Here is a 24,243-nt window from a genome sequence, read left to right as displayed (position 1 = left end):
AGTTGTAGTTCCTCCGATGGCTGCTATAGTTGTGGCCTTAAAGCCGGAATCAGAAGCTACTTATGCCTCCATTCTGACCAAGGCCACAACCTCAGTTGGGCTGGCTGAATTTGGCATTGACCATGTACGGATCCGCAAAACAGCGGATGGGGCCCGAATCATTGAGGTTCCCAACGCGGATAACGGCAGAGCGGCCGACGGTCTGCGGGAAAAGTTAGAAGCCCTTGTAGGAGAGGATGCGAAGGTTTACAGGCCCGTAAAAGTGGCTGGTCTACGCGTGTCTGGTCTTAACGAGTCAGCAACGCCTGATGCTGTCGCAGCAGTGATAGCGGCCAAAGGCGGATGTAGTGTAGAGGAAGTCAAGGTGGGCTCAATCCGCGCCTCCTTCAATGGGTCCGGATCAACTCTGGTGAAGTGTCCTGTAGCGGCGGCAAAGAAAGTGGCAGACGAAGGGAGAATCTCGGTGGGGTGGTCAAATGCGGTGGTACAAGTTCTGGACCCGGCACCGTTCCGGTGCTATAAATGCATGGGGACGGGGCACACCAGAACAACATGCCCTTCACCAGTAGAACGCGGTAATTTGTGTTTCCGTTGTAGCAAACCGGGGCACAATATGGCGGAGTGCATGGAGAAGTCGTTCTGCGCGGCGTGTCACCAAGCTAAGCGCCCAGCGGGCCACATCATGGGGGGTCAGGCATGCAACCCTCCAAAGATCAGAGGTAGGCAAGATCCCGTCCGGGCCCCGGGGCGTAACCTAACAGCCGGCCTGGCTGACGAGGGACAAAACAACATGGAAGAATAATGCCGATACGCCAACACGAAATATTGCAGACCAACGCAAACCACTGCGTCCGAGCGCAAGACCTGTTACTGCAGGTCATGGCGGAGTGGGGTATAAGCATTGCGGCGGTGGCGGAGCCCTGGTGCGTTCCTCCTATCCCAAATTGGGCTGCAGCATCGGATGAGAGAGTGGCTCTAGTTGTTCCGGCTATCGGGGACTTCCCTCCGCTAATGCCCATTGATAAGGGGCCTGGCTATGTAGCGGCAAAGTGGGAAAACATAGTGGTAATCGGGACCTACTTTCCCCCCCGTTCTCGAAATCAGCCACTCATAGCTTTTGAGAGATATCTAGATAACATTGGGAGGGTAATAAGGAGGGTTGCTCCGAAACCAGTCCTACTAATGGGGGACCTCAATGCCAAATGTGCAGCCTGGGGCTCTCCCGTCACGGACGTGAGAGGTGAAGCCTTGCGAGACTGGGCGATGACAATGGGGCTAAACATTGTCAACCGAGGCAATGCTTATACTTGCGTGAGATGGCAGGGGGGGTCCATTGTCGACATCACGTTGGCAACCCCAGTCATCGCCGATAGAATTAGAGACTGGCGTGTCATGGAGGAGGTGGAGACCCTCTCTGACCATGTATATATACGGATGAGGGTTTCTCCATCGCTAATGGCCCCATCTCCTGCCCCGCGACGCATGAATAACAGGCTACCAAGGTGGTCCCTGGCTAGCCTGGACAGAGAGCTGGCGGAAGAGGCAGCAATAATTGAAGCATGGTGTGCTACTCCACTGAATCAAATAGGGGTGGAGGAGAGGGTAGTTTGTTTCCGTGCGTCGCTCACTAGAGTATGCGACGCTAGCATGACCAGAGCAAAGCGGCTGCCTGGCAAACAACAAGTATATTGGTGGTCTGACGAGATAGCTGTCCTGCGAACCACTGCCAACGCTGCCAGGCGCAAATATACTCGCTGCCGACGTCGCCGGCATACAATCGAAGAAGAGGAATTGCTGTATGCTGCCCTGGCAACTGCAAAAAAGGCACTTAAAACTGCGATAGCCAAGAGGAAGGACGAAGCCCGAGAGGAGTTCATTTGTACGCTGGACAGGAACCCATGGGGACGGCCATATAAAAAGGTGCGGAATAAAATGAAACATGCCCCCCCCATGGATTCCTTGGAGCCGGAACTCCTCACGAGAGTCATAGAAGGCCTCTTCCCAGCGGCACCGCAGTTTACTCCTCCAGTAATGTCGGTTCCGACCCGTGAAATCCCGGTTGGTGATGTCCCTGAAGTGACAGATGCGGAAATTCTCGGGGCAGTAATCCGCCTTAAAGCATGCAAGAAGGCCCCAGGGCCAGATGGCGTGCCAGGAAAGGTCATCCCTGTGGCTTTGAAACACTTGGGGCCACGTTTGCGGTATATCTTCGATGACTGCCTCAGGGAAGGGATTTTCCCCAAATGCTGGAAAGAGGGAAAGCTGTGCCTGCTGCGGAAGGAGGGTCGTCCAGCTGACTCTCCTTCAGGGTACCGCCCCATAGTCCTCCTGGACGAGACGGGAAAAATGCTTGAACGCATTATTGCTAGGCGTGTAATCAAGCACTTGGAGGACACGGGCCCGAACATAAGTGACAGGCAATTCGGGTTCCGGGAGGGGCGGTCGACGATCGACGCATTGAGTACACTGAAGGCCTTCAATGATCAGGCAGCGCGTAAAGGGGAGGGGGCAATAGCGGTATCCTTGGACATTGCAAACGCTTTTGGCTCCCTCCCCTATGAGGTAATTAAAGAGGCACTCCGTTACCACCAAGTGCCCCTTTATCTGCAGAAGATTATAGGACACTACCTCTCTGAAAGAGTAGTGCTCTATCAAGTAGCGGACGGCCTAAAAGAGCGCAAAATGGAGTGCGGCGTTCCTCAGGGGTCAGTGCTGGGGCCCCTCCTTTGGAATGTCGGCTTTGACTGGGCGATACGAGGTGCACAACTCCCCCGCATGGTCACCATTTGCTATGCTGATGATACTATGGTGGCCGTGAGGGGGAAGGACTATAATGAGACTCTGAGGCGGGCAACAGTTGCTACAGAGCTGACAGTGGGGAGAGTCAGCCTCTTGGGGCTAAGGGTGGCGCTGCCGAAAACGGACGCAGTGATCTTCGGAGGAAGGGGCTGGCGATTACGACCCAACGAGGCGCTCCCCGTTGGGGGAGATGCGGTCCAGGTTAAGGCCCACATAAAATATCTGGGTCTCATTCTGGACCGCAAGTGGAACTTTGAGGAGCATTTTTTACAATTGGCTCCTCGGCTCGTCGGCACGGCATCGGCATTGGGCCGCCTGCTGCCAAACGTGGGAGGACCCCAAACCCTATGCCGGCGCCTCTTCGCAATGGTGGTACGAAGTATGGCGCTATATGGGGCGCCGATATGGGCAGAGCGCCTAAAAGATAAAGCAAGGGCGCTCCTCCGAAGACCGCAGAGGATAATAGCCCAGAGAATGAATAGGAGCTATCGCACGGTGGCATATGACGCTGCATGCGCTCTCGCGGGCACTCTGCCATGGGAGCTCGACGCCAGGCTCTTGGCAGAGCGGTACAGAGAACGGGTGGAGGCCAGAAACAATGACGATCGTCTGGCTCCACAAGAGATAGATGCGAGGCGAAAGGCGGCAGCCAAAAGGGAGCGGGACCGGTGGAAAGACCAGCTGGAGGACGCCCGATATGGTACCCGCACCATAGCGGCGCTTCTCCCGTCTTTCGACAACTGGCTGGACCGGAAAAGAGGGAGCCTAACGTATAGGCTGGTGCAGGTTATGACTGGACATGGCTGCTTTGGTCATTATCTGTACCAAATTCAGCGGGAACCGTCAACAGTCTGCCATCACTGTGGCGAGGAGGACGACACTGCCCAGCACACCCTTGCGGATTGCCCAAGCTGGGTTTTAGAGCGCCACGAAATGGTGGCGATATTGGGGGTGGATGATTCTCTCTGCACAGTGTGGTGTCTAGCATGTTGAGCAGCGAGAGATCGTGGGATGCCGTCTCAAAATTCTGCGAAGAGGTCTTGTAGAAAAAAGAGGTAGCGGAACGGGAGCGCGAAGAGCGAGCAAATGCGCACCCGCTCCGGCGTAGACGGATGGGGAGAAGGCGGTTACAATATATCAATCGCCTACTCCCCCAGTAGGGCCTGTGGGCTGGGGACCCACGTTAAAGGGCCCTCTCGACGTCTGGGGGAAGGATCAGTGCGTTGCTGATCCTTCCCTCGAATGAAGTGAGGGTGCCCCCGGTATAGTATCCGGGGCAGCCGGGGGGACGACACGGTGGAATGGTCTGCGAACCCGTGGCGTCCCCCAATAACGGTAACGCGGGCAACGCCGCAGGGGATGTTAGTGGGTATTCTCTTCCCCTCCCTCTGCTTAGCGGAGGGAGTTATGGGAGGAGCGAGTCCCACATACCACCCCCTCCTGAGATGCCTAAATGCATTTACCCCTGCGTCAAAAAAAAAAAAAAAAAAAAAAAAAAAAAAAAAAAAAAAAAAAGTTATGCGAAGTCCGTAGAGAGGGGGAGGACACGACAACCCTGAAGTCTGGTAACTTGCTCTACCACCGGGAGGGCGACCAAAATTCCCAAGGTGGTGTCGGATTTCTCGTTCACAAGTCCCTCGTAAACAACATAATAACCATCGACAGTGTGTCGAGCAGGGTGGTATACCTAATACTCAGAATATCCAAAAGATATTCGCTGAAGGTCATTCAGGTATACGCGCCGACCTCGTCACACTCCGATGATGAAGTAGAGGCTATGTATGAGGACGTAAGTAGGGCCATACATACTTCTAAAACCTACTTTACTGCTGTTATGGGGGGACTTCAACGCAAAGTTGGGCAAGAGAAGCGGTGATGAGTTGAGAGTGGGGCAATTTGGGTATGGGCAACGGAACCCTAGGGGTCAGAGGCTGGCCGACTTTCTGGAGAGAGAGGAACTCTTCATGATGAACTCTTTCTTCCAGAAGCCGCCTCACAGGAAATGGACCTGGATGAGTCCTGACGGTTCCACGAAAAACGAGATAGACTTCATCATGACCGACAAGAAACGGATATTCAGTGATGTATCTGTGATCAACAGGGTAAAGACCGGTAGTGATCACCGAATCGTAAGAGGCTCACTAAATATCAATATTAAACTTGAAAGGTCCAGCCTGATGAAGTCTACGCTCCGACCTACTCGAGCGCATGTTCAAAACCCCGAAAGCTTTCAACTCGAGCTCTCTAACCGCTTTGCTTGCCTAGAGAACTTGGCTTCAGTGGACGAAATCAACGACGGGCTAGTGGAAACTGTCCACACAGTAGGGTCTACGTTTTATAGACCCCGCCGTAAAGATAGACCTCAGGAATTGACCGAGCAAACCTTAAACCTCATGGCTGAACGACGCTCGCTACAGCTGCAGTCTCCCGATGACGCGAAGTCATATAGGCAGCTCAATAGACGTATATCTAAGTCCTTGCGACATGATCTGCGTCTCTTTAATATTAACCGTATTAAAGAGACTATTGAGCGAAACCAAGGCTCCAAAGTGTTCGCAAAGGACAAGTCTATTGGGCAAAGCCAGCTGACAAAGCTGAAACGGGAAGATGACAGCATAGCGTCGAGCAAAGCAGAGGTTTTAGGCGAGATCGAGAGGTTCTATGGACAATTATACACTTCGATCGCAAAGTCCGTTAACAGCTTGGTAGAAGATCCAAGAGCCAAGCTGTCCCGACATTATACCGAAGATATCCCGGACATCAGTCTGTACGAGATTAGGATAGCCCTGAAGCAGCTTAAGAACAACAAGGCGCCGGGCAAAGACGGAATCACTTCAGAGCTTCTGAGAGCGGGTGGAACACCGGTACTTAAAGTACTCCAGAAGCTCTTTAATTCCGTCTTGTTCGAGGGCAAAACGCCTGAAACATGGAATAGAGGCGAGGTGGTGCTGTTTTTCAAAAAAGGTGATAACAACCTATTGAAGAACTACAGACCCATCACGCTTCTGAGCCATGTCTATAAGCTATTTTCAAGGGTCATTATGAACCGTCTCGAACACAGACTTGATGAGTTCCAGCCTCCCGAACAAGCCGGTTTCCGAAAAGGCTATAGTACCATAGACCACATCCATACGCTGCGGCAAGTTATACAGAAGACCGAAGAGTATAACTTGCCATTATGCTTAGCGTTTGTGGACTATGAAAAAGCCTTCGATTCGGTGGAAACATGGGCGGTGCTTGAGTCTCTTCAGCGATGCCATATTGACTATCGGTACATCGAAGTGTTGAAGTGTTTGTATAGTAACGCCACCATGTCGGTCCGAGTACAGGAGCAGAGCACGAAGGCGATTCCATTGCAAAGAGGCGTAAGGCAGGGAGACGTTATCTCTCCGAAATTGTTTACTGCCGTAATGGAAGACGCCTTCAAGCTCCTAGAATGGCAAGGACTTGGCATCAACATCAACGGCGAATACATCACTCACCTTCGGTTTGCCGACGATATCGTAGTCATGGCAAAGTCGATGGAGGAACTCAGCATGATGCTCGATGACCTCAACCGAGTTTCACCACGGGTGGGCTTGAAAATGAACATGGACAAGACGAAACTTATGTCAAATGCCAATGTTGTGCCCATCCCAGTCTCTGTTGGGAACTCGGTACTCGAAGTTGTTGACTCGTACATCTACCTAGGACAAGTAGTCCAATTAGGTAGGTCCAACTTCGAGAAAGAGGTCAACCGCCGAATCCAACTCGGTTGGGCAGCGTTCGGGAAACTACGTAATGTCTTTTCGTCCGACATACCTCAGTGCCTCAAGACGAAAGTCTTTAATCAATGTGTGTTACCAGTGATGACTTACGGCTCCGAAACGTGGTCTTTCACTATCGGCCTCATCTCAAAACTCAAAGTCGCTCAACGAGCTATGGAGAGGGCTATGCTCGGAGTTTCTCTGCGTGATCGAATCAGAAATGAGGAGATCCGTAGACAAACTAAAGTCACCGACATAGCCCACCGGATTAGCAAGCTGAAGTGGCAATGGGCAGGCCATATTGCACGCAGAGAAGATGGCCGATGGGGTCGAAAAGTGCTCGAGTGGAGACCACGGACTAGCAGGCGCAGCGTGGGACGTCCACCCACAAAATGGACAGACGACCTTGTTAAGGCCGCCGGAAGTCGCTGGATGCGGGTCGCTTCCAACCGGCACGTATGGAGGTCCGAGGGGGAGGCCTATGTTCAGCAGTGGACGTCTCATGGCTGAGATGATGATGATGATGATGATATACATATTAGGTATACAATATATTGGTAATAAGTCCAACTAGAGAACAAATCAAATTATTGTTGACTGTACACGGGTAACTCTGGTGGCCTAAAAAAAAGGACGCTTATAGTATGTTATATTTCTTTGTATTGTTGGTCAAGCAGATCTCGTCAGTAGAAAAAGGCGGCAAATTTGAAAAATGTAGGCGCGAAGGGATATCGTCTGAGAAAATTTGAATTTCGCGCCTTTTTCTACTGACAAGATTTGCTTGACCATCTGTATATTATGTGCTTCAACTCAAAGATAATTTAGTATAGAGGCGTGTTGTCAAAGTGAATTTTGTAGGTCACAGTAATTTTACTGCCATCTTGCGACACAGGATTAAAACTTATAGAACGCCATTTGACTTTGACCCTTGTTCTTTCAGGTCGCGGGTTCAAACCCCGGCTCGTACCAATGAGTTTTTCGGAACTTATGTACGAAATATCATCATTTGATATTTGCCAGTCGCTTTTCGGTGAAGGAAAACATCGTGAGGAAACCGGACTAATCCCAATAAGGCCTAGTTTCCCCCCTGGGTTGGAAGGTCAGATGGCAGTCGCTTCCGAAAAAACTAGTGCCTACGTCAAATCATGGGATTAGTTGTCAAGCGGACCCCAGGCTCCCATGAGCCGTGGAAAAATGCCGGGATAACGCCAGGAAGAAGATATGTTTATGGATCAATGTTGTCTGCAATAAATGATAAATAATAAAATTAATTTTAATATTATTTACCTCAGCATGGTTCGCGAAGTACTGCGCGACGGCTAGCAGCCCGCCTAGCACGCTATCGCTGTAATAATAAAGGTCATTTTAGATCGCAGATCATGTCAAAATTTGTGGGCTCTCCAAGGCCCACAGTGCCCACACAACTTTGTTCGTCTACATACCTCAACCTAAAAAAAACCGGTCAAGTGCGAGTCGGACTCGCCCATCGAGGGTTCCGTACGATTTTAACTTATGTTTTATTTTATTTTTAATTTTTTTAACTTTTACAATTTTAGACTTTTGAGATGTTTCCCTGTATTTGTAGTGTAAGAAGATAGGTAAGTAATACTTGCCAAATTTCGTAGTTCTAGGTTAACTGGAAGTACCCCATAAATTTAGATTATTTTTAGTGTCAAAATCTAAATTTTTTGCGGCATATTAAACAGCCGTATCTTTTCTTTACTTTAACTTAGAAGTTTGATTTTTTCACAGGTTCAAGGGACTATTATCAACCTGAAAATATGGTTTTAATTTCAAGTAGATACCTCCACGCGTTCTCGAGTTAAAGGGTCTGAACAGACAGAAGGACGGACTGACAACAAAGAGATCTTATAAGGGTGGAGTGACAACAAAGTGACGTCTTATTTTTGTCTATGTTTATGCTTTTCTTTTCATTTTGTTTTGTTTCTTTTCTTAATTAGTTTTCTTGTATTTTGTATTTTCTGTTTTCTTAATTATTTCTTCTGTGTATCTTTTGCAATGTTTTAATATGTATCTTTTTGTGTTATCTGTCGTGGCATCACCGAATGGGCCCTACGGAAGACCAGCGCTGGCTTTATAGCTAGCATTATGCTGAGTTGGGTCCATTTCGTGATGCACACTTATTGTTCTCTTCTGTTCTTGCTGTTGTTGTCTGTACATGTTCGTACATGTTTTGTGATCGTCACGAATAAAAATCTTTTATCTTTTATCTTTATCTTATAAGGAAAGAAAGACGAAAGGATTTAGGAAGGAATGTGAAGTCTTATAAGGGTTCCGTTTTTTCCTTTTGAAGTACGGAACCCTAAAAATAGCTACGATTAACAACCCGGCCAGCCGGCCTAGCCAAGGTTACAATCGCTATCGCTTCGAAAACGAAAAGCATCATGTCTCTCTATCACTCTTCCATATTAGTGTGACAGTGACAGTTGCGTTTCGATCGCTACGAAGCGTAAGCGATTGGCATGTTGGCTACGCGGCCAGTTCTTAAACTTCTAAATAAAATACCGTGGGCACTCCCAAGCCCACATAGTTTTTTACAAGGTCTACAACTACAGTTTACAAGGTCTACATACGTCAACGTCAGGCTATGGCAGATGACTGAGTAGAAACCCATAGGACGAGAAATCGCCTTGAAAGGACATGGCGTTGGATCGGACACGTGCTACGTAGGCTAGCCAGCCATCTGGCCAAGCAGGGTCTCCGCTGGAAGTCGGCTGGCACTGGTCGGGGAGGCCTCGTACTACATGGAGGCGATCAGTTGAGAAGGAGGCTGACTCAACTGGACTCGGCTGGAAAGAGCTGGAAGTAGCCGCTCAAGATCGCGACAAATGGATTCTTCTGCGAGCCCTATGTCCCTAATGAGGGATATCACAGGAATGCATCATACATACCTCAAACTATATGCCGAGAGAAACAGCGCCGCTACCAACAGCCCGGCCAACCACCATACAGCCTCCAAATAGAACAGCATGGGCTCTCCGAGGCCCACACAGCTTTGGACGGGCTCTACTTCGTCGCCGCGGTACACCATGTGACACTGCCGATATGTCGAGGTGTTTAGCCACGGTTCTAGATAGCGGTACATCGCTCCAATCAGGACCTGTAACAGAGTTTTCAATGTTTAACAAGAATAATGAAAATGAGTTCATTTTTATTGCAATTTCCTTACAAAGTGAACTTAAAAATGTTCTTAAGCCTTTATTTTCAACCTTAATCTACCTTAACTAATAGTAGTAATAGTAATAGTAATAGCCTTTATTTCATGCGTTTTTGTTACACTTTCATTGTTATTACATTTATTTATTAAATTATTTTCTTTAACTTTTATTGTTTTTCAATTTATTTTATTCATTTGCATGTCGCGTGTGCGGAAAAGGCCTCCCCCAGTTTTTCCCATTCCTTTCTATTCTGGGCTGTTCTCCACCAGTATCTGTCGAAATTTCGTAGCTCATCTCTCCATCTTGTATTCGGTTTTTTCTGTTTTCTCGGTGTGTCTATTAGTAACCATTCTGTGATATGTTTGGTCCATCGGTTATCTGTAGTACGACATATATGGCCAGCCCAGGCCCATTTACTCTTTTTACACGACTGCCCAAACAAAAAGAGTGTATTGTTTTCAGCGTTCATGTTTGTATGTATGTGAGTTTCTTTATTCCACCTTAACTTCTGAATGCCTTAACCGATTTAGACGTATGATACATCATTAGAATCCTTACGTCATCCCGGCTAACATAGGCTATATGACGTCATTATAAAAACAATATGGCGGACTTAATGCGCCATATTACGCAACCTTTAGAAAAAAATATCGTGCAAACCTGTCGAGTAGGGTATCAAAATGAAGGGCTTTGAAAGCCAATTGATAAAATATATGCAACATGTGGGTTTAAGTTTTATTTTGAGAAAGTAAGAATTGACAAAATATGTTAAGAGAAGCTAATCTCATAAAACCAAATATTATTATTGAATGGGATACTTATTAAAATAAAAGGAAAGAGTTTGACCGCTGATCATAAAAAAATATCATCATCATCATCATCATATCAGCCAGAGGACGTCCACTGCTGGACATAGGCCTCCCCCAAAGAGTGCCACAATGACCGGTCTTGCGCCACCCGCATCCAGCGGACTCCCGCGACCTTTACCAGGTCGTCAGTCCACGTTGCGCCTTCCGGTACGTGGTCGCCACTCGAGAACCTTTCCGCCCCAACTCAAAGCGTCGGGCGTAGCCCGACGTACGTGGCGCGCTGTACGCGTTCCAAAGCCGGGCGCCTTCGGCGCCCTCATACTAAAAGAGTCGGGCATAGCCCGACGTACGTGACGCGCTGCGCGCGGTCCAAAGCCAGGCGACTTCTACTTTCTCATACTAAAAGTGTCGGGCGTAGTCCGACGTACGTGACACGCTGTACGCATACCAAAGCCGGGCGCCTAGGCGCCCTCTTACTCAAAGCGTCGGGCGTGTACGAGGCGCGTTGTACGCGTTCTAAGGCCGGGCGCCTTCGGCGCCCTAATAGTAAAAGAGTCGGATGTAGCCCGACGTACGTGGCGCGCTGCACTCGGTCCAAAGCCAGGCGCCTTCGACTCTCTCATACCAAGTGTCGGGGGCGTAGGCCCACGTACGTGACACGCTGTACGCTTACCAAGACGCCTTCAGTGCCCTCTCACTCAAAGCGTCGGGCGTAGCCCGACGTTCGTGGCGCACTGTACGCGTTCCAAAGGAGTCGGGCGTAGCCCGATATATGCGGCGCTCTGCGTGCCTTTCTGTACTGAGGACGCCCTCGCAAAAGTAATATAAAGTGACTTCAAATGGTTAGTAACGAAATCATGACCCCAAAGTTAATTAAATAATTAAAATTAAAAAACACGACTTCGAGAAAGCGAACTGAAAAGATGAAAATATTTTTTAGTTGTGTTAGTTAGTTACTCAACTTAATGAATGTAAAAATTCTAAAAAGTATAAAATAAAATAAATTAATTAAAAATTAAAAAACACGCCTGCGAAAAAGCGAACTGAAAAGACAAAAATAATTTTTAGTTGTGTTAGTTTAGTTGAGTAACTTAATGAATGTAAAAAATAATTAGAATATGAGTGTTTAGTGAAGGTTATAAACAACAAACGCAAAAGTTTTATGCTCATTTAGGATCGTGACTGTACCTGTGTATTTTATTTCAATTGCAGTCGGGGACCTTGATGTATTGTCATTTTCCCATTTAATAGGTTCCCGACTGCAATTGAAATAAAATACACAGGTACAGTCACGATCCTAAATGAGCATAAAACTTTTGCGTTTGTTGTTTATAACCTTCACTAAACACTCATATTCTAATTATTTTTTACATTCATTAAGTTACTCAACTAAACTAACACAACTAAAAATTATTTTTGTCTTTTCAGTTCGCTTTTTCGCAGGCGTGTTTTTTAATTTTTAATTAATTTATTTTATTTATTGCATGTATTACATCTTTTACCCCAGTTTTCTCTCTTATAACTTCATTTCTGATTCTGTCTTTAATTTTAATTTGTAACATGGACCGTTCCATTGCCCTTTGACAAATTTTCAGTTTATGTGTGTGTTTCTTGATGGGGCTCCAGGTTTGGGCACCGTAAGTTAAGGTAGGTAGGACTGCAGTATCAAATACTTTTTTCTTAATGGCCATCGACATGTCACTCTTTAGAATTGATTTTAGAGACCAGTATTTTTTCCACGCTCTACTAATTCTGTAGTCTACTTCCTTGTCGAGTCTGTCTTTGAAGGAAACTATTTGTCCCAGGTATGTGAAATCTTCAGCATATTCCATATTGTTTCTTCCAAGATTTATTGGTATTTTATCTCCATTAGTAATAATTTTGCATTTTTTCATGTTCCTTCACCTTAACTAATACATACTCGTAATGAAAGGAAATTGCAAATTAGGGGTCATCCATTAATTACATCACACGTTTAAGAGGAGGGGAGGCGGGAGGGAGGGGGTCAAGAAAATGTGACATGTTGTATGACAAGGGGGAGGGAGAGTTACAAACTTTGTGACGTCACTTTAATTTCATCAGTAACCGAAAATTTATTTAAATTATTTTATTCCCTAACATTTGGAAGGAGAATCGTTTTTATTCGTTTATATACCTATTTCTTTCCTAATCAGTTTTGGATTGTAATATTTCTGTTGTAAAAACATTTTGACAAAATATTAATAATACTTAATTCGATTTGCCGATTTCGTTGAAAAAATGTGACGTCACACCAGGTTGCCAAATGTGACAAGGAGGGGTGGAGGGGTCAAAAAACATAGAAATTCTTGTGACGTAATTAATGGATGACCCCTTATATTAGAAATAATTAAGGCCCCTGACGGGTAAAGGCCTGAAATGTTCGCAAGCACATTGTTTTAAAATAAAAGCGTAAGTTTGATTGTGTGTGGAAGCGCCTTTTTGATGGCAGGTTTGCGTGACTCTTAAGGGGCCCACTGATTAACAGTCTGCGGCACGGTATCAGCCTGTCAGTTGTTCGGAACTGTCAAAATTTTGTTCTAACTGACAGGCCAATAGGTACCGTCTGGCGGACTGTTAATCAGTGGGCCCCTTTAAGAAGGTTTTACTGTTTCAACTTACCTCCGGGGCGATGTTGAATCTGTTAAACGCATTAACCTCCTTCGGGAACTCTACGAGCCGGTCATACATGAGTTTCGACACTCCGGCTATGAACGGTCTCTCTTCCACTACAGTCTTGTAGTACGAGTAGTAGAAGCCCATCTCGGTCCGAAGTGAGATCTCTCGTTCCATGGTGGAGAGGTGAGAGAAGTTGAGGTTGTTCTCGAAGAGTGTTGAGACGTAGAGGTAGTGGAGGTAGCCAAGGGAGAGAGCTGGAATGTAGAATTATATTAAAAACTGGACAAGTGCGAGTCGGACTCGTGCACAAAGTCTGTACCATTACGCAAAAAATGGCAAAAATATCATGTTTATTGTATGGGAGTCCCACTTGAATATTTATTTTATTCTGTTTTTTGTATTTGTTGTTATAGCAGCAAAAGAAATACAGCATCTGTGAAAATTTCAGCCGTCTACCTATCACGGTTCATGAGATACAGGCTGGTGACAGACAGATGGACAGTGGAGTCTTAGTAATAGGGTCCCATTTTTACCCTTTGGGTATATCCTATGATTGACCCTAAAAATCAGTTTGCCAACAAATTTGTTGGATAGCTTCTGCTTTCGAGTTTGACTTAGAATTAAAACTATCATATCCAACTTCAAAAGTAAATTCCACCTCCCAATATTAGAGAGATGTACAGTTTCTAGTATGGTTTCTAGGGTTAATAATACATTAAATTTGGACATATAAAAAGTCCCCAATATCAAAGAAAATACTAATAGGTACAAATAAGATTCAAGGCTCTATAAAAAACTAAATTAAACTCAAAAACAAACATAATTAAGTACTTACCAATCAGACCAACGAAAGTGTATCGTATAATTTTCTCAACCGAAAAGCGAGCGGGTTTTTTTACGCTTTCGGCTTTAGCCGGGCTTTCCTCCTTATCCATGGCTGGTTTTTATCTAAAACATTTTATTTTCAAAGCAAATATTATAACAAATGTCAGGTGATTTTTAATGTATTTGATGGACGATTTGACAGTTTTGACACTAATGTCACTAATGTGACTGATCTGCTGATGTAGCTTAAAAATCAAAAAGGGGAAAATGAATACAACAATTCATTGATGTTTCACATTGTTGATAACAGTGACATCTGTGTTTTAGATCCCAAGTAAAATTTTCCTTGGAAAAATCGATTATTTTAAAGAATAGTAAGAGTTAATGCCGCTTTATGCAGTCAACATCCATGTTTAAATATGATTCTGTTTTAGCGCGATGGTCATACACAATTTTCTTTGAAATTATTTACTTAAAAAATAGTTTAAGATACAAAAATAAGATGGCACCACATTTGTATACGATCATATGATGGTGATATGAAAACGCAACATGTACAATTTTTTTTTACCTGTGGAATATTAACTAGCGTTTATAAAGTTTGCTACTCTATAATTACCAATTTCATGAAAGATAAAAATAATAAAATAAACTAGTGCTTTTATTTTAAATTGTTTTTATACAAATAAGTATATTTATTTTATAACACGTGAATTATTAAATTGCTTGTACCTAACGTTTAATTGATTAAGGCCTTTTGTCATACCTCAATAGTTTCTGGCACAATATAAAAAAAATATTAAAAAGAAAACTTAACTTTTTTAGTGGCATCTAAGAATTATTTTGATAGAAAATGGCCAGTTATAGTTTGGTCAAGCAGATCTTGTCAGTAGAAAAAGGCGGCAAATTTGAAAAATGTAGGCGTGAAGGGATATCATCTCATAGAAAATTTGAATTTCGCGCCTTTTTCTACTGACAAGATTTGCTTGACCATCTATAATATACATTTCTCGAATAGCGGTGCGAAGCTTAGAGGATATAACCAACGGAGACGCCATGTCTAAAATTTTCGGTACAAAATAGTCTGCCGTTATTTGCGGGGGAGGGGCACATCAAATGTATAGGTACGTCATGTCAGATAAACGTCAGTCCATACATATGGTTGACATGTGGTTGACCATTGGCCGCCTATTTTCGACAGAGGGGAACGCCTGTTAATGGCGGCTCCATTGGTGCGAAGCCGCGAACGCGAGCGTGGAGGGGGCTATAGAGTTAAGCCCCCTCCAGACTATGCGCGTGAATCGCGGGCGAAGCCGCGAACGCGAGTGTGTAGTCGATTTCGCTGTCTGCGAAAATCGACTCCACACTCGCGTTCGCGGCTTCGCGCCGCGATTCGCGCATGAGTGCGGAGGAGGCTTTAAACTTAGGGTCGGTTGCACCCATGGTATAATAATATACTCCGCCTGGTACTCCATTCCGAGATTCGCGTATGACCTAACTGACACGCGCCTACGTCATCATGCTGTTTACAGGTTCTCAAACTTTGAAATGTGGGAGAATTTTATCCAACGGTGAAAATTATTTTAACGGCATTAGTTTTAAGTTATTCATGTAGAAACATAGTAAAATAAAACAAATCTAATGTATTAAATTAAACTTTATTTATCTATACAAGACAAACGTTTAAAAAACTAATTCACAGTTACACATTAATTACCAAGCTTACGACGTGAAAAGTTTGGAAAACACTGCGACTGCTGACACTGAGCGAGAAGGAAATAACAATTAACACGCGTTCGACAAGGATGACGGTCAGGGCATGAAGTTATCTAGATCCGAATTGTCAAATGTGCACAGCGCTATCCCGTGTTGCCAGTAGTATAAACAGAATTACCCGAAAGTCTGAAATTTCTTTCGTGAATCGGAAGATATTGCTAACGAGTAATTAAAAATGACGTGTTATTGTAAAATTTAAGCTAAAATACATATAAATGAAAATTATAAAATTATAAAGAAATATTTTAACTTATTAACCATAGGTATAATGTACCCATGTAACATGTTATCTTCTATACATCTATCTATACATATAATAAAGCTGAAGACGGTCGAAAGTCTGTACATGGAAGATATTTGAAAAAAAGTTGGCTGGGGATACTTAGAATCGATAACAGAACACTTTCCAAAAGTTTATAGAAATTTTGTCTGTTTGTCTGTTTATCTGTTTGTCTGTTTATTTGAACGCGCATCACGTGAAAACGGCTGAACGGATTTTGATGAAAATTTTACGAATCTGTCGAGAAAATTCCCGGCCAGGTTATAGGCTATAAAAATTCAACCCCTAAAAGGGGGGCTAGCCACAACACTCGATTTACTTAAGTTTGCCCCTGAATCTTATGGCGCTACTTAGGAAGGAGGGGCAAACATTTTTCAAATATGTGCTACCACTATTGAGTACCCTGGTAAACTAACAGATGGCGCTGAATTTAATACGTTGTGACATGAATAAGCCATCGAGGAAAGATTTTGCCAAATTAACTCTAAGTTCAGAAGAGGGGGTACGGATATCAACAAAAATAATTGAATAATTATGTTGATTTAATAAATTAATAATACAACAAAATTAAACGACAGTAAATTAATTGCCCCTCATTGCACAGTGCCATATTTTGGGGAACTGAGTAAACATTAAGAGCGCTATTACATTTCGGCGTTGAGCGAGTTTAGGTATTTTACGCGCTGCGGCAGGCCGTGCGAGCTCTGTATTACGATCCCTTCTGCCACACTCGCACTACAATGATGGATTAAACATTCTTGATCCTTCGCGAAGCATATTGAAATCAACCATAACAACACTAACTGTACTTAACTTTTAAAGTCCTAAAACTGTTATTTGGTAGGTACGAAAATACTAAATGCAGTGCAAATGTACATAGGGGCTGTTCATAAATTACGTCATCTATTTTTGACGATTTTTGACCCCCCCACCCCTCAAATCATCCAAAAATCATGCTTCGGATGACTCTGTTTCCTCCTACGTCATGCTACCATCATCCGATGTCCAGACCCCCCCCCCCCCCCTCCCATTTGAAACGACGTAATTTATGAATAGCCCCATACTCGTACTTATGAAGGTATATTACTCGAAAGAAATTATAGGTACTCGCTTATTTACATGTTTCGTCATTGCATTTGGTACCTATAGGTTGTAAAGTTTGTATCAACGAGGGTTTAAAAACGAACTGGTACTGAGGATCTGATGATAATGATGATGATTAAGGTGGTCACGGATACCAATCAACCATGTAGTAACATGATTAGGCTCGTTTGATTCGTCTCAACAAGATCTTTGACACTGAAGATACACAGGATCTGATGATGGAGCTGGAAGGTGGCCACGGGTACCAGTCTATCATGTAACTAAACCACTTCGTGTTTGGGCTCGTTTGATTAGTCTCAACAAGATCTTTGCACCAGGTGATACTCAGAGTTTGATGATGGAGCTAGAAGGTGGTCACCGGTACCAATCAACCATGCAACTAAACCACTTCGTGTTTAGGCTCGATTGATTCGTCTCAACAAGATCTTTGACACTAGGTGATAAACCAAACACGAAGTGGTTCAGTTACGTGATAGACTGGTACCCGTCGCCACCTTCGAGCTTCATCATCAGAGCCTGAGTAGTATCTTGTGTCAAAGATCTTGTCGCGACGAATCAAACGAGCCCAAACACGAAGTGGTTCAGTTACATGGTAGACTGGTACCCGTGGCCACCTTCCAGCTCCATCATCAGATCCTGAGTACTACCTTGTGTCCAAGGTCTTGTTGAGACGAATCAAACGAGCCCAAACATGAAGTGGTTCAGTTACATGATAGACAGGTACCCGTCGCCACCTTCGAGCTCCATCATCAGACCCTGAGTACTACCTTGTGTCAAAGATCTTGTTGAGATGAATAAAACGTGCCTAAACACGAAGTGGTATAGTTGCATGGTTGATTGGTACCGGTGACCACCTTCCTGCTCTATCTTCAGACCTTGAGTACTATCTTGTGTCAAAGATCTTGTTGAGACGAATCAAACGAGCCCAAACACGAAGTGGTTTAGTTGCATGGTTGATTGGTACCGGTGACCACCTTCCAGCTCCATCATCAGACCTTGAGTACTATCTTGTGTCAAAGATCTTGTTGAGACGAATCAAACGAGCCCAAACACGAAGTGGTTTAGTTGCATGGTTGATTGGTACCGGTGACCACCTTCCGGCTCCATCATCAGACCTTGAGTACTATCTTGTGTCAAAGATATTGTTGAGACGAATCAAACGAGCCCAAACACGAAGTGGTTTAGTTGCATGGTTGATTGGTACCGGTGACCACCTTCCGGCTCCATCATCAGACCCTGAGTACTATCTTGTGTCAAAGATCTTGTTGAGACGAATCAAACGAGCCTAAACACGAAGTGGTTTAGTTGCATGGTTGATTGGTACTGGTGACCACCTTCCGGCTCCATCATCAGACCCTGAGTACTATCTTGTGTCAAAGATCTTGTTGAGACGAATCAAACGAGCCCAAACACGAAGTGGTTTAGTTGCATGGTTGAATGGTACCGGTGACCACATTCCGGCTCCATCATCAGACCCGAGTACTACCTTGTGTCAAAGATCTTGTTGAGATGAATAAAACGTGCCTAAACACGAAGTGGTATAGTTGCATGGTTGATTGGTACCGGTGACCACCTTCCGGCTCCATCATCAGACCTTGAGTACTATCTTGTGTCAAAGATCTTGTTGAGACGAATAAAACGAGCCCAAACACGAAGTGGTTTAGTTGCATGGTTGATTGGTACCGGTGATCACCTTCCGGCTCCATCATCAGACCCTGAGTACTATCTTGTGTCAAAGATCTTGTTGAGACGAATCAAACGAGCCCAAACACGAAGTGGTTTAGTTGCATGGTTGATTGGTACCGGTGACCACCTTCCGGCTCCATCATCAGACCCTGAGTACTATCTTGTGTCAAAGATCTTGTTGAGATGAATAAAACGAGCCTAAACACGAAGTGGTTTAGTTGCATGGTTGATTGGTACCGGTGACCACCTTCCGGCTCCATCATCGGACCCTGAGTACTATCTTGTGTCAAAGATCTTGTTGAGATGAATAAAACGAGCCTAAACACGAAGTGGTTTAGTTGCATGGTTGATTGGTACCGGTGACCACCTTCCAGCTCCATCATCAGACCCTGAGTACTATCTTGAGTCAAATAAATACATAAAGAATGTCAGGTCGTTTCAAATATTTTTAATCCTGTCCGGTAGTTTATTAAACTGTACCATTATAAATTATAATACTATAAAAACAGTGCTAGGATCAAAGTCTCTCGTTGCGGTTTACACGCACACAGTATAGCGTTTTACACGGCGCCCGCCGCACACAATGATAAAAAACCTCGTCGTCGCCGTTGAAAATGTGCGGAGCCGACCGACACACGTCCTGCCTCTACAAGCTCTGCCGCGGCACTGAGCTGGCGCAGCGCGCGTCATTGGTAATATAGAGTAGTTTTCAAAAAATTGCCAAAAAATTATAGTAGAATTTCATAAACACTAATGTATACCAACAGTATAAGCAAACGTTGCAGATTGCTTGAGTATGAAAATGACTTCGATATTAAGTAGATTTTCGTAGGAATTGACACTTGTTTCGGAGAGAAAATTGAGTTCGTTTTACTTTGATTTTCTCTTTCTCAAAGGTATGTAGGAAAAATATCGTTTGATATGCCTAAAGTACAGGGTATTAGTAATACAAAATAGCCAGGTTTAGCAGAGTAAACTTCTCAACATTTCCAAATCAGAGCTCGCCATTCAGTGCTTCACGGGGTTTTTCGGAAACGACCATCAGAAAAAAAATCATTACTAATTTAATAAGTCCTTTTTCTAATATTTACAACGATATTTAAAAAGATAAGAAGACGCTTTTACTGGAACAAGTACTCATTGTTTCTAATAATGAGCACAAAGTCCTGAATTTCGTCGACTAGTATCATCAATTTTGCATTATTTCGACTTTTCTTGTAAGAGCGCTCTTAAGTAATCAAGAAAACTAAAAATGAGTTTACATAGTTACGTAGTGGTAAAATAAACACACATATCAACACGCGTATAATTGCATGATTATTTAAAACTATAAATTTTCTTCATCATGAATTATACCTAATCGTAATTATATCGCACCCATATCAAATCCATATTCATACGTAGGTATCGCCTCCTTTATGCACTTAATAATGGCCACGAAGGTGGGTACTTTGAAAAAAAAAAAACATTGACCTCTGTCATTTGCAGTGCCGGATTAACCCTTTTAGAGTTTTAAGCAAAATAAGCACTTGCTTAAGGGGACCACTGATTAACAGTCCGCCGGAAGGTATCGGCCTGTCAGTTGTTCGGAACTGTCAAAATTTTGTTCTAACTGACAGGCCGATACCGTCTGGCGGACTGTTAATCAGTGGGCCCCTTTAGGGCACCACGTCTAGGGGGCACCAAAACCGTAGGCAAAAATAACGCGCAGGCTGCATCAGCATTGCAGTCGTCGTGGAGTAGGTACCTAACTTTTATACGTGTACAAGTACTTACCCATCTAATAACGAAGGGTCGTAGGGTAATATCAAGTAAGAGAGTGAGGGTACGTAAGAACATCTCCAACGTAGGCTTTCGATTTGACCTTACGCGGAGGCCCTTAAAATCATGGAAAAAAATCTAGCTTTGTTGATCTTCTATCTTTGTGTATCTTCTGCCTTAATTACACTTGGGCGTGGATCCAAATCCAAGCTTTCCTCTTTCGCAGCTGGGCCTTCTGCCTTGCTCACACTTCACATTCACTTGGTCAATTCCAAGCTCTGCTTTCTTGCATCTTTTCTGTATGAGAACAACCTCGCTGACACCCTTAAATATCAAGCCTTATGCGAAGCTAGGCTGATAGAAAACTGTCCCATCCCTTCTCTGTATGAAATCCTGGATTCGCGCCTGGTTGGGACTAAAAGTAAAAATGTACAACTGTCTATCAAATTGGGTTTTTATATCGAAAAATTTTCGCGCTCGCTTCGCTCGCGTTATCAATAACTTTCTAAGGTTTGGCGACTGCAGCAGCATTACTCTGTTGCAACGTTACTGCTGCAGCACTGTCAATTTTCGTGATAAAATTATGTGACTGATTTCCATACTAAAATAAAAAAATTACAACTGCCTATCAAATTGCGTTTTTATATCGAACAATTTTCGTGCTCGCTTCGCTCGCGTTTTCAATAACTTTCTAAGACAAATTGCGATTTTTATATCGAAAAATTTTCGCACTCGCTTCGCTCGCGTTTTCAATAACATTATAAGATATGATAAATGTGACATTCGGGTGGCGACTGCAGCAGAATTACTCTGTTGCAACGTTACTGCTGCAGCACTGTCAATTTTCGTGAAAAAATGATGACTGATTTCCATACTAAAAGTAAAAATGTACAACTGTCTATCAAATTGCGTTTTTATATCGAAAAATTTTCGCACTCGCTTCGCTCGCATTTTCAATCACTAAACTATTTCATATAAAATTTATAAAAATATATTTGAGATCCTCAAATTAAGCCCTTTCATTTAATATGTAAGACGATATGGTTTGAAAAACTTTGTTTTTTAATTTTCTCATATTCCCCCTAAAAGTGCCCGCTATGCTTAAAATTCATTTGTTTTTATTACATGTCCGTCTTTGGGTCACAGACTTCCATATGTCTATCAAATTGCGTTTTTATATCGAAAAATTTTCGCGCTCGCTTCGCTCGCGTTTTCAACCACTTTCTAAGATATACATATGGCGACTGCAGCAGCATTACTCTGTTGCAACGTTACAGCTGCAGCTCAGCAATTTTCGTGATAATATTATGTGACTGATTTCCTTTCCATACTAAAACAAAAAATGTACAACTGTCTATCAAATTGCGTTTTTATATCGAACAATTTTCGCGCTCGCTTCGCTCGCGTTTTCAATAACTTTCTAAGATGTGGCGACTGCAGCAGCATTACTTTATTGCAACGTTACTGCTGCAGCACTGTCAATTTTCGTGATAAAATTATGTGACTGATTTCCATTCTCAGCTGTAATGCGGCAATGAACGTCACTCAATTTACCAAAAAAAATCAATGTAATCTCGATGTCCCTAGGGAGAGGGGGCACCATGGTCTAGAAATGCTTAGGGCATCAAAATATCTTAATCCGGCACTGGTCGTTTGCGGAGTCAAACGATTTGGGACTCGCATTTTATACGCATTACCATGCCTTCCCGAAAAAAATCGAATCATTCGCGAAAGTCTCGCAACGCATTGAGGTTACAAGGGGCACGTGGTCTTTTTTGTTTATTTTGTTTATTTATTAAAGTACAACCACATCATACATATTATAACTTACGCTAAAACATTTACAAGGTAATAAATACTGATACATATGACAATTATGGAGTACATAACATTGATAAAGTGTTACAGTGAGATCAAAGTTAACCTAAAACTATACAATTAAATCTAAGAATTATACTAATTAATTATAACTATAAAACTACAAACAACACTGAACTTTTTTTTTTTTTTTTTTTTATTTATAATGAAAGAATGAGCAACAAGATATAAAATTATTTATTATTTACTTACTTATTTACTTGTTTTAATTTTTCTCGCCCATTATTTTGTTTTTGAACGCGGGCAAACGGTCATGAAAAATGTCGATGTCATCCCTTTCTTTTATAAAGGCATTGTAAGCAGCGCAAATTCGTACCATGGGAGACTGCAGTCCGAGGTTGGTCCTAGTTACTGGCACCGAGAAAGGTTTCGTTATGGGACGCCGAGGATAATTATGAGGTGCAGTTATGCAGATTCTCTCAAGCAGGTTGCTGCATTTGATTTGTCCATTTACGACCTTGTGCAGAAAACAGAGGTCCAACATTCGTCGCCGATCGCGCAGGCTGTTCATATTATATTTGGCGAGGCGACAGTCGTAAGTGTTTCTGTGCGAAAAGCCTGGAGTACCAAAAGCAAGATATCTTGTGAAAGCCCTCTGTATGCTCTCAACTCGTTGCGAATGTATGTGATAAAAAGGACTCCAAACAATTGAGGCTGATTCGAGATGGCTGCGTGTTAGCGTGTTATAAAGGATTATTTTAGTTTTTTGATCCTTAAAACCAGTGGTATTTCTTTTAATAAATCCAAGCATCTGAGCAGCTTTCTTTACTATATAGTCGATATGAGCATTAGAGTCTGAAGAAGACCACGGTGAGTGGGTGGCGCTCTAGCCAGGCAGGCCGCTTCGCATTCGCTCGCGCGCGTATACCTTATACTGTATCGTCCGATATACATCTACTACTTTGTCGTTTAAATCACGTGTAAAACTTTAATAAAGGCGAAAAAAACTATTGATTTGGGAGTGTAGTTTTATTTAGTGGTACCTAATTGTAAAATATTTTATCTGGACTACAGTCCTCTAGCATATCCATCTGTCAACTTTACTTCAAGTTCCGCCTCCAGAGTCCAGGTGAGAGGGAGAGATATTAGGATTAGAAATTAGCCGCTTACTGACACAGACCGAATTCCACGCGGGCGGAGCCGCGGGCACAGCTAGTGTTGAAATAAAGTGGCAATGTTATTGTGACGTAGGCCCGTGTCACTCTGGGAATGGAAGACCATGTTTTATTAGACCATGGGTTGCACCAAACTGTTCGTATCGTTAAAGAGTTCGCAAAATTTTTATGTAACTATGGAAAGTTTCATAGTAAAGCGCCGGGGGGCGCCGGCTGACGTTGATCAGTCTGTCAAATGTGGTTAGTGCAACTGGCCCTTATTAGACCACAAGAGAACTGCAATGCAACGATTTGATAGCACACGCAGTGCGAGTGTTATTTTAAACGTCAATCTTCTATGAAATTATGACGTATAAATAACACTTGCACTGCGTGTCCTATCAAAATCGTTGCAGACTTATCTTGGTCTTACTCTATACTCTGTATCTTTAGGTATTTAAATAAAAGTAAACAAAATCTACCCTCAAAAGGCTCCTTAAGCCAGTTCATCTAGAAAACATTACATGATGTAGGTTAAAGTCAAGTCGTTCAGTGACTGATCCAGGCGGTTATGTATTTGGTTGATTAACCAAAAAAGTTATAACTTCCAGAAAATTTACAAATTCTTTGTTTACTTTTATTTAAATGGGTCAAACAGATCAGTGTGTT

General features: G+C 43.5%; 2 protein-coding genes across 2 annotated transcripts in view; both read right to left on the bottom strand.

The window, feature by feature from the left end:
* LOC134803257 (protein C-mannosyl-transferase DPY19L1) overlaps positions 1–14,190 on the bottom strand; it is a 31,558-nt gene extending 17,368 nt beyond the window's left edge. Inside the window, exons 1-4 of the mRNA XM_063775990.1 lie at positions 14,006–14,190; positions 13,174–13,424; positions 9,458–9,666; positions 7,833–7,890 (exon numbers count right to left, since the gene is read on the bottom strand). Coding sequence (XP_063632060.1) covers positions 7,833–7,890; positions 9,458–9,666; positions 13,174–13,424; positions 14,006–14,105 — 618 coding nt within the window. The 5' untranslated portion in view covers positions 14,106–14,190. The remainder of the gene's footprint in view (positions 1–7,832; positions 7,891–9,457; positions 9,667–13,173; positions 13,425–14,005) is intronic.
* The window catches only part of LOC134803394 (gastrula zinc finger protein XlCGF49.1-like), a 294,572-nt gene that overhangs the window by 91,261 nt on the left and 179,068 nt on the right, over positions 1–24,243 (bottom strand). The window lies entirely within an intron of this gene.

Source organism: Cydia splendana, chromosome 26 (genome assembly GCF_910591565.1).
Source record: "Cydia splendana chromosome 26, ilCydSple1.2, whole genome shotgun sequence".
Taxonomy (NCBI): domain Eukaryota; kingdom Metazoa; phylum Arthropoda; class Insecta; order Lepidoptera; family Tortricidae; genus Cydia; species Cydia splendana.
Note: the sequence above shows the minus strand (reverse complement) of the source record. Positions and strands in the feature narration are given on the sequence as shown.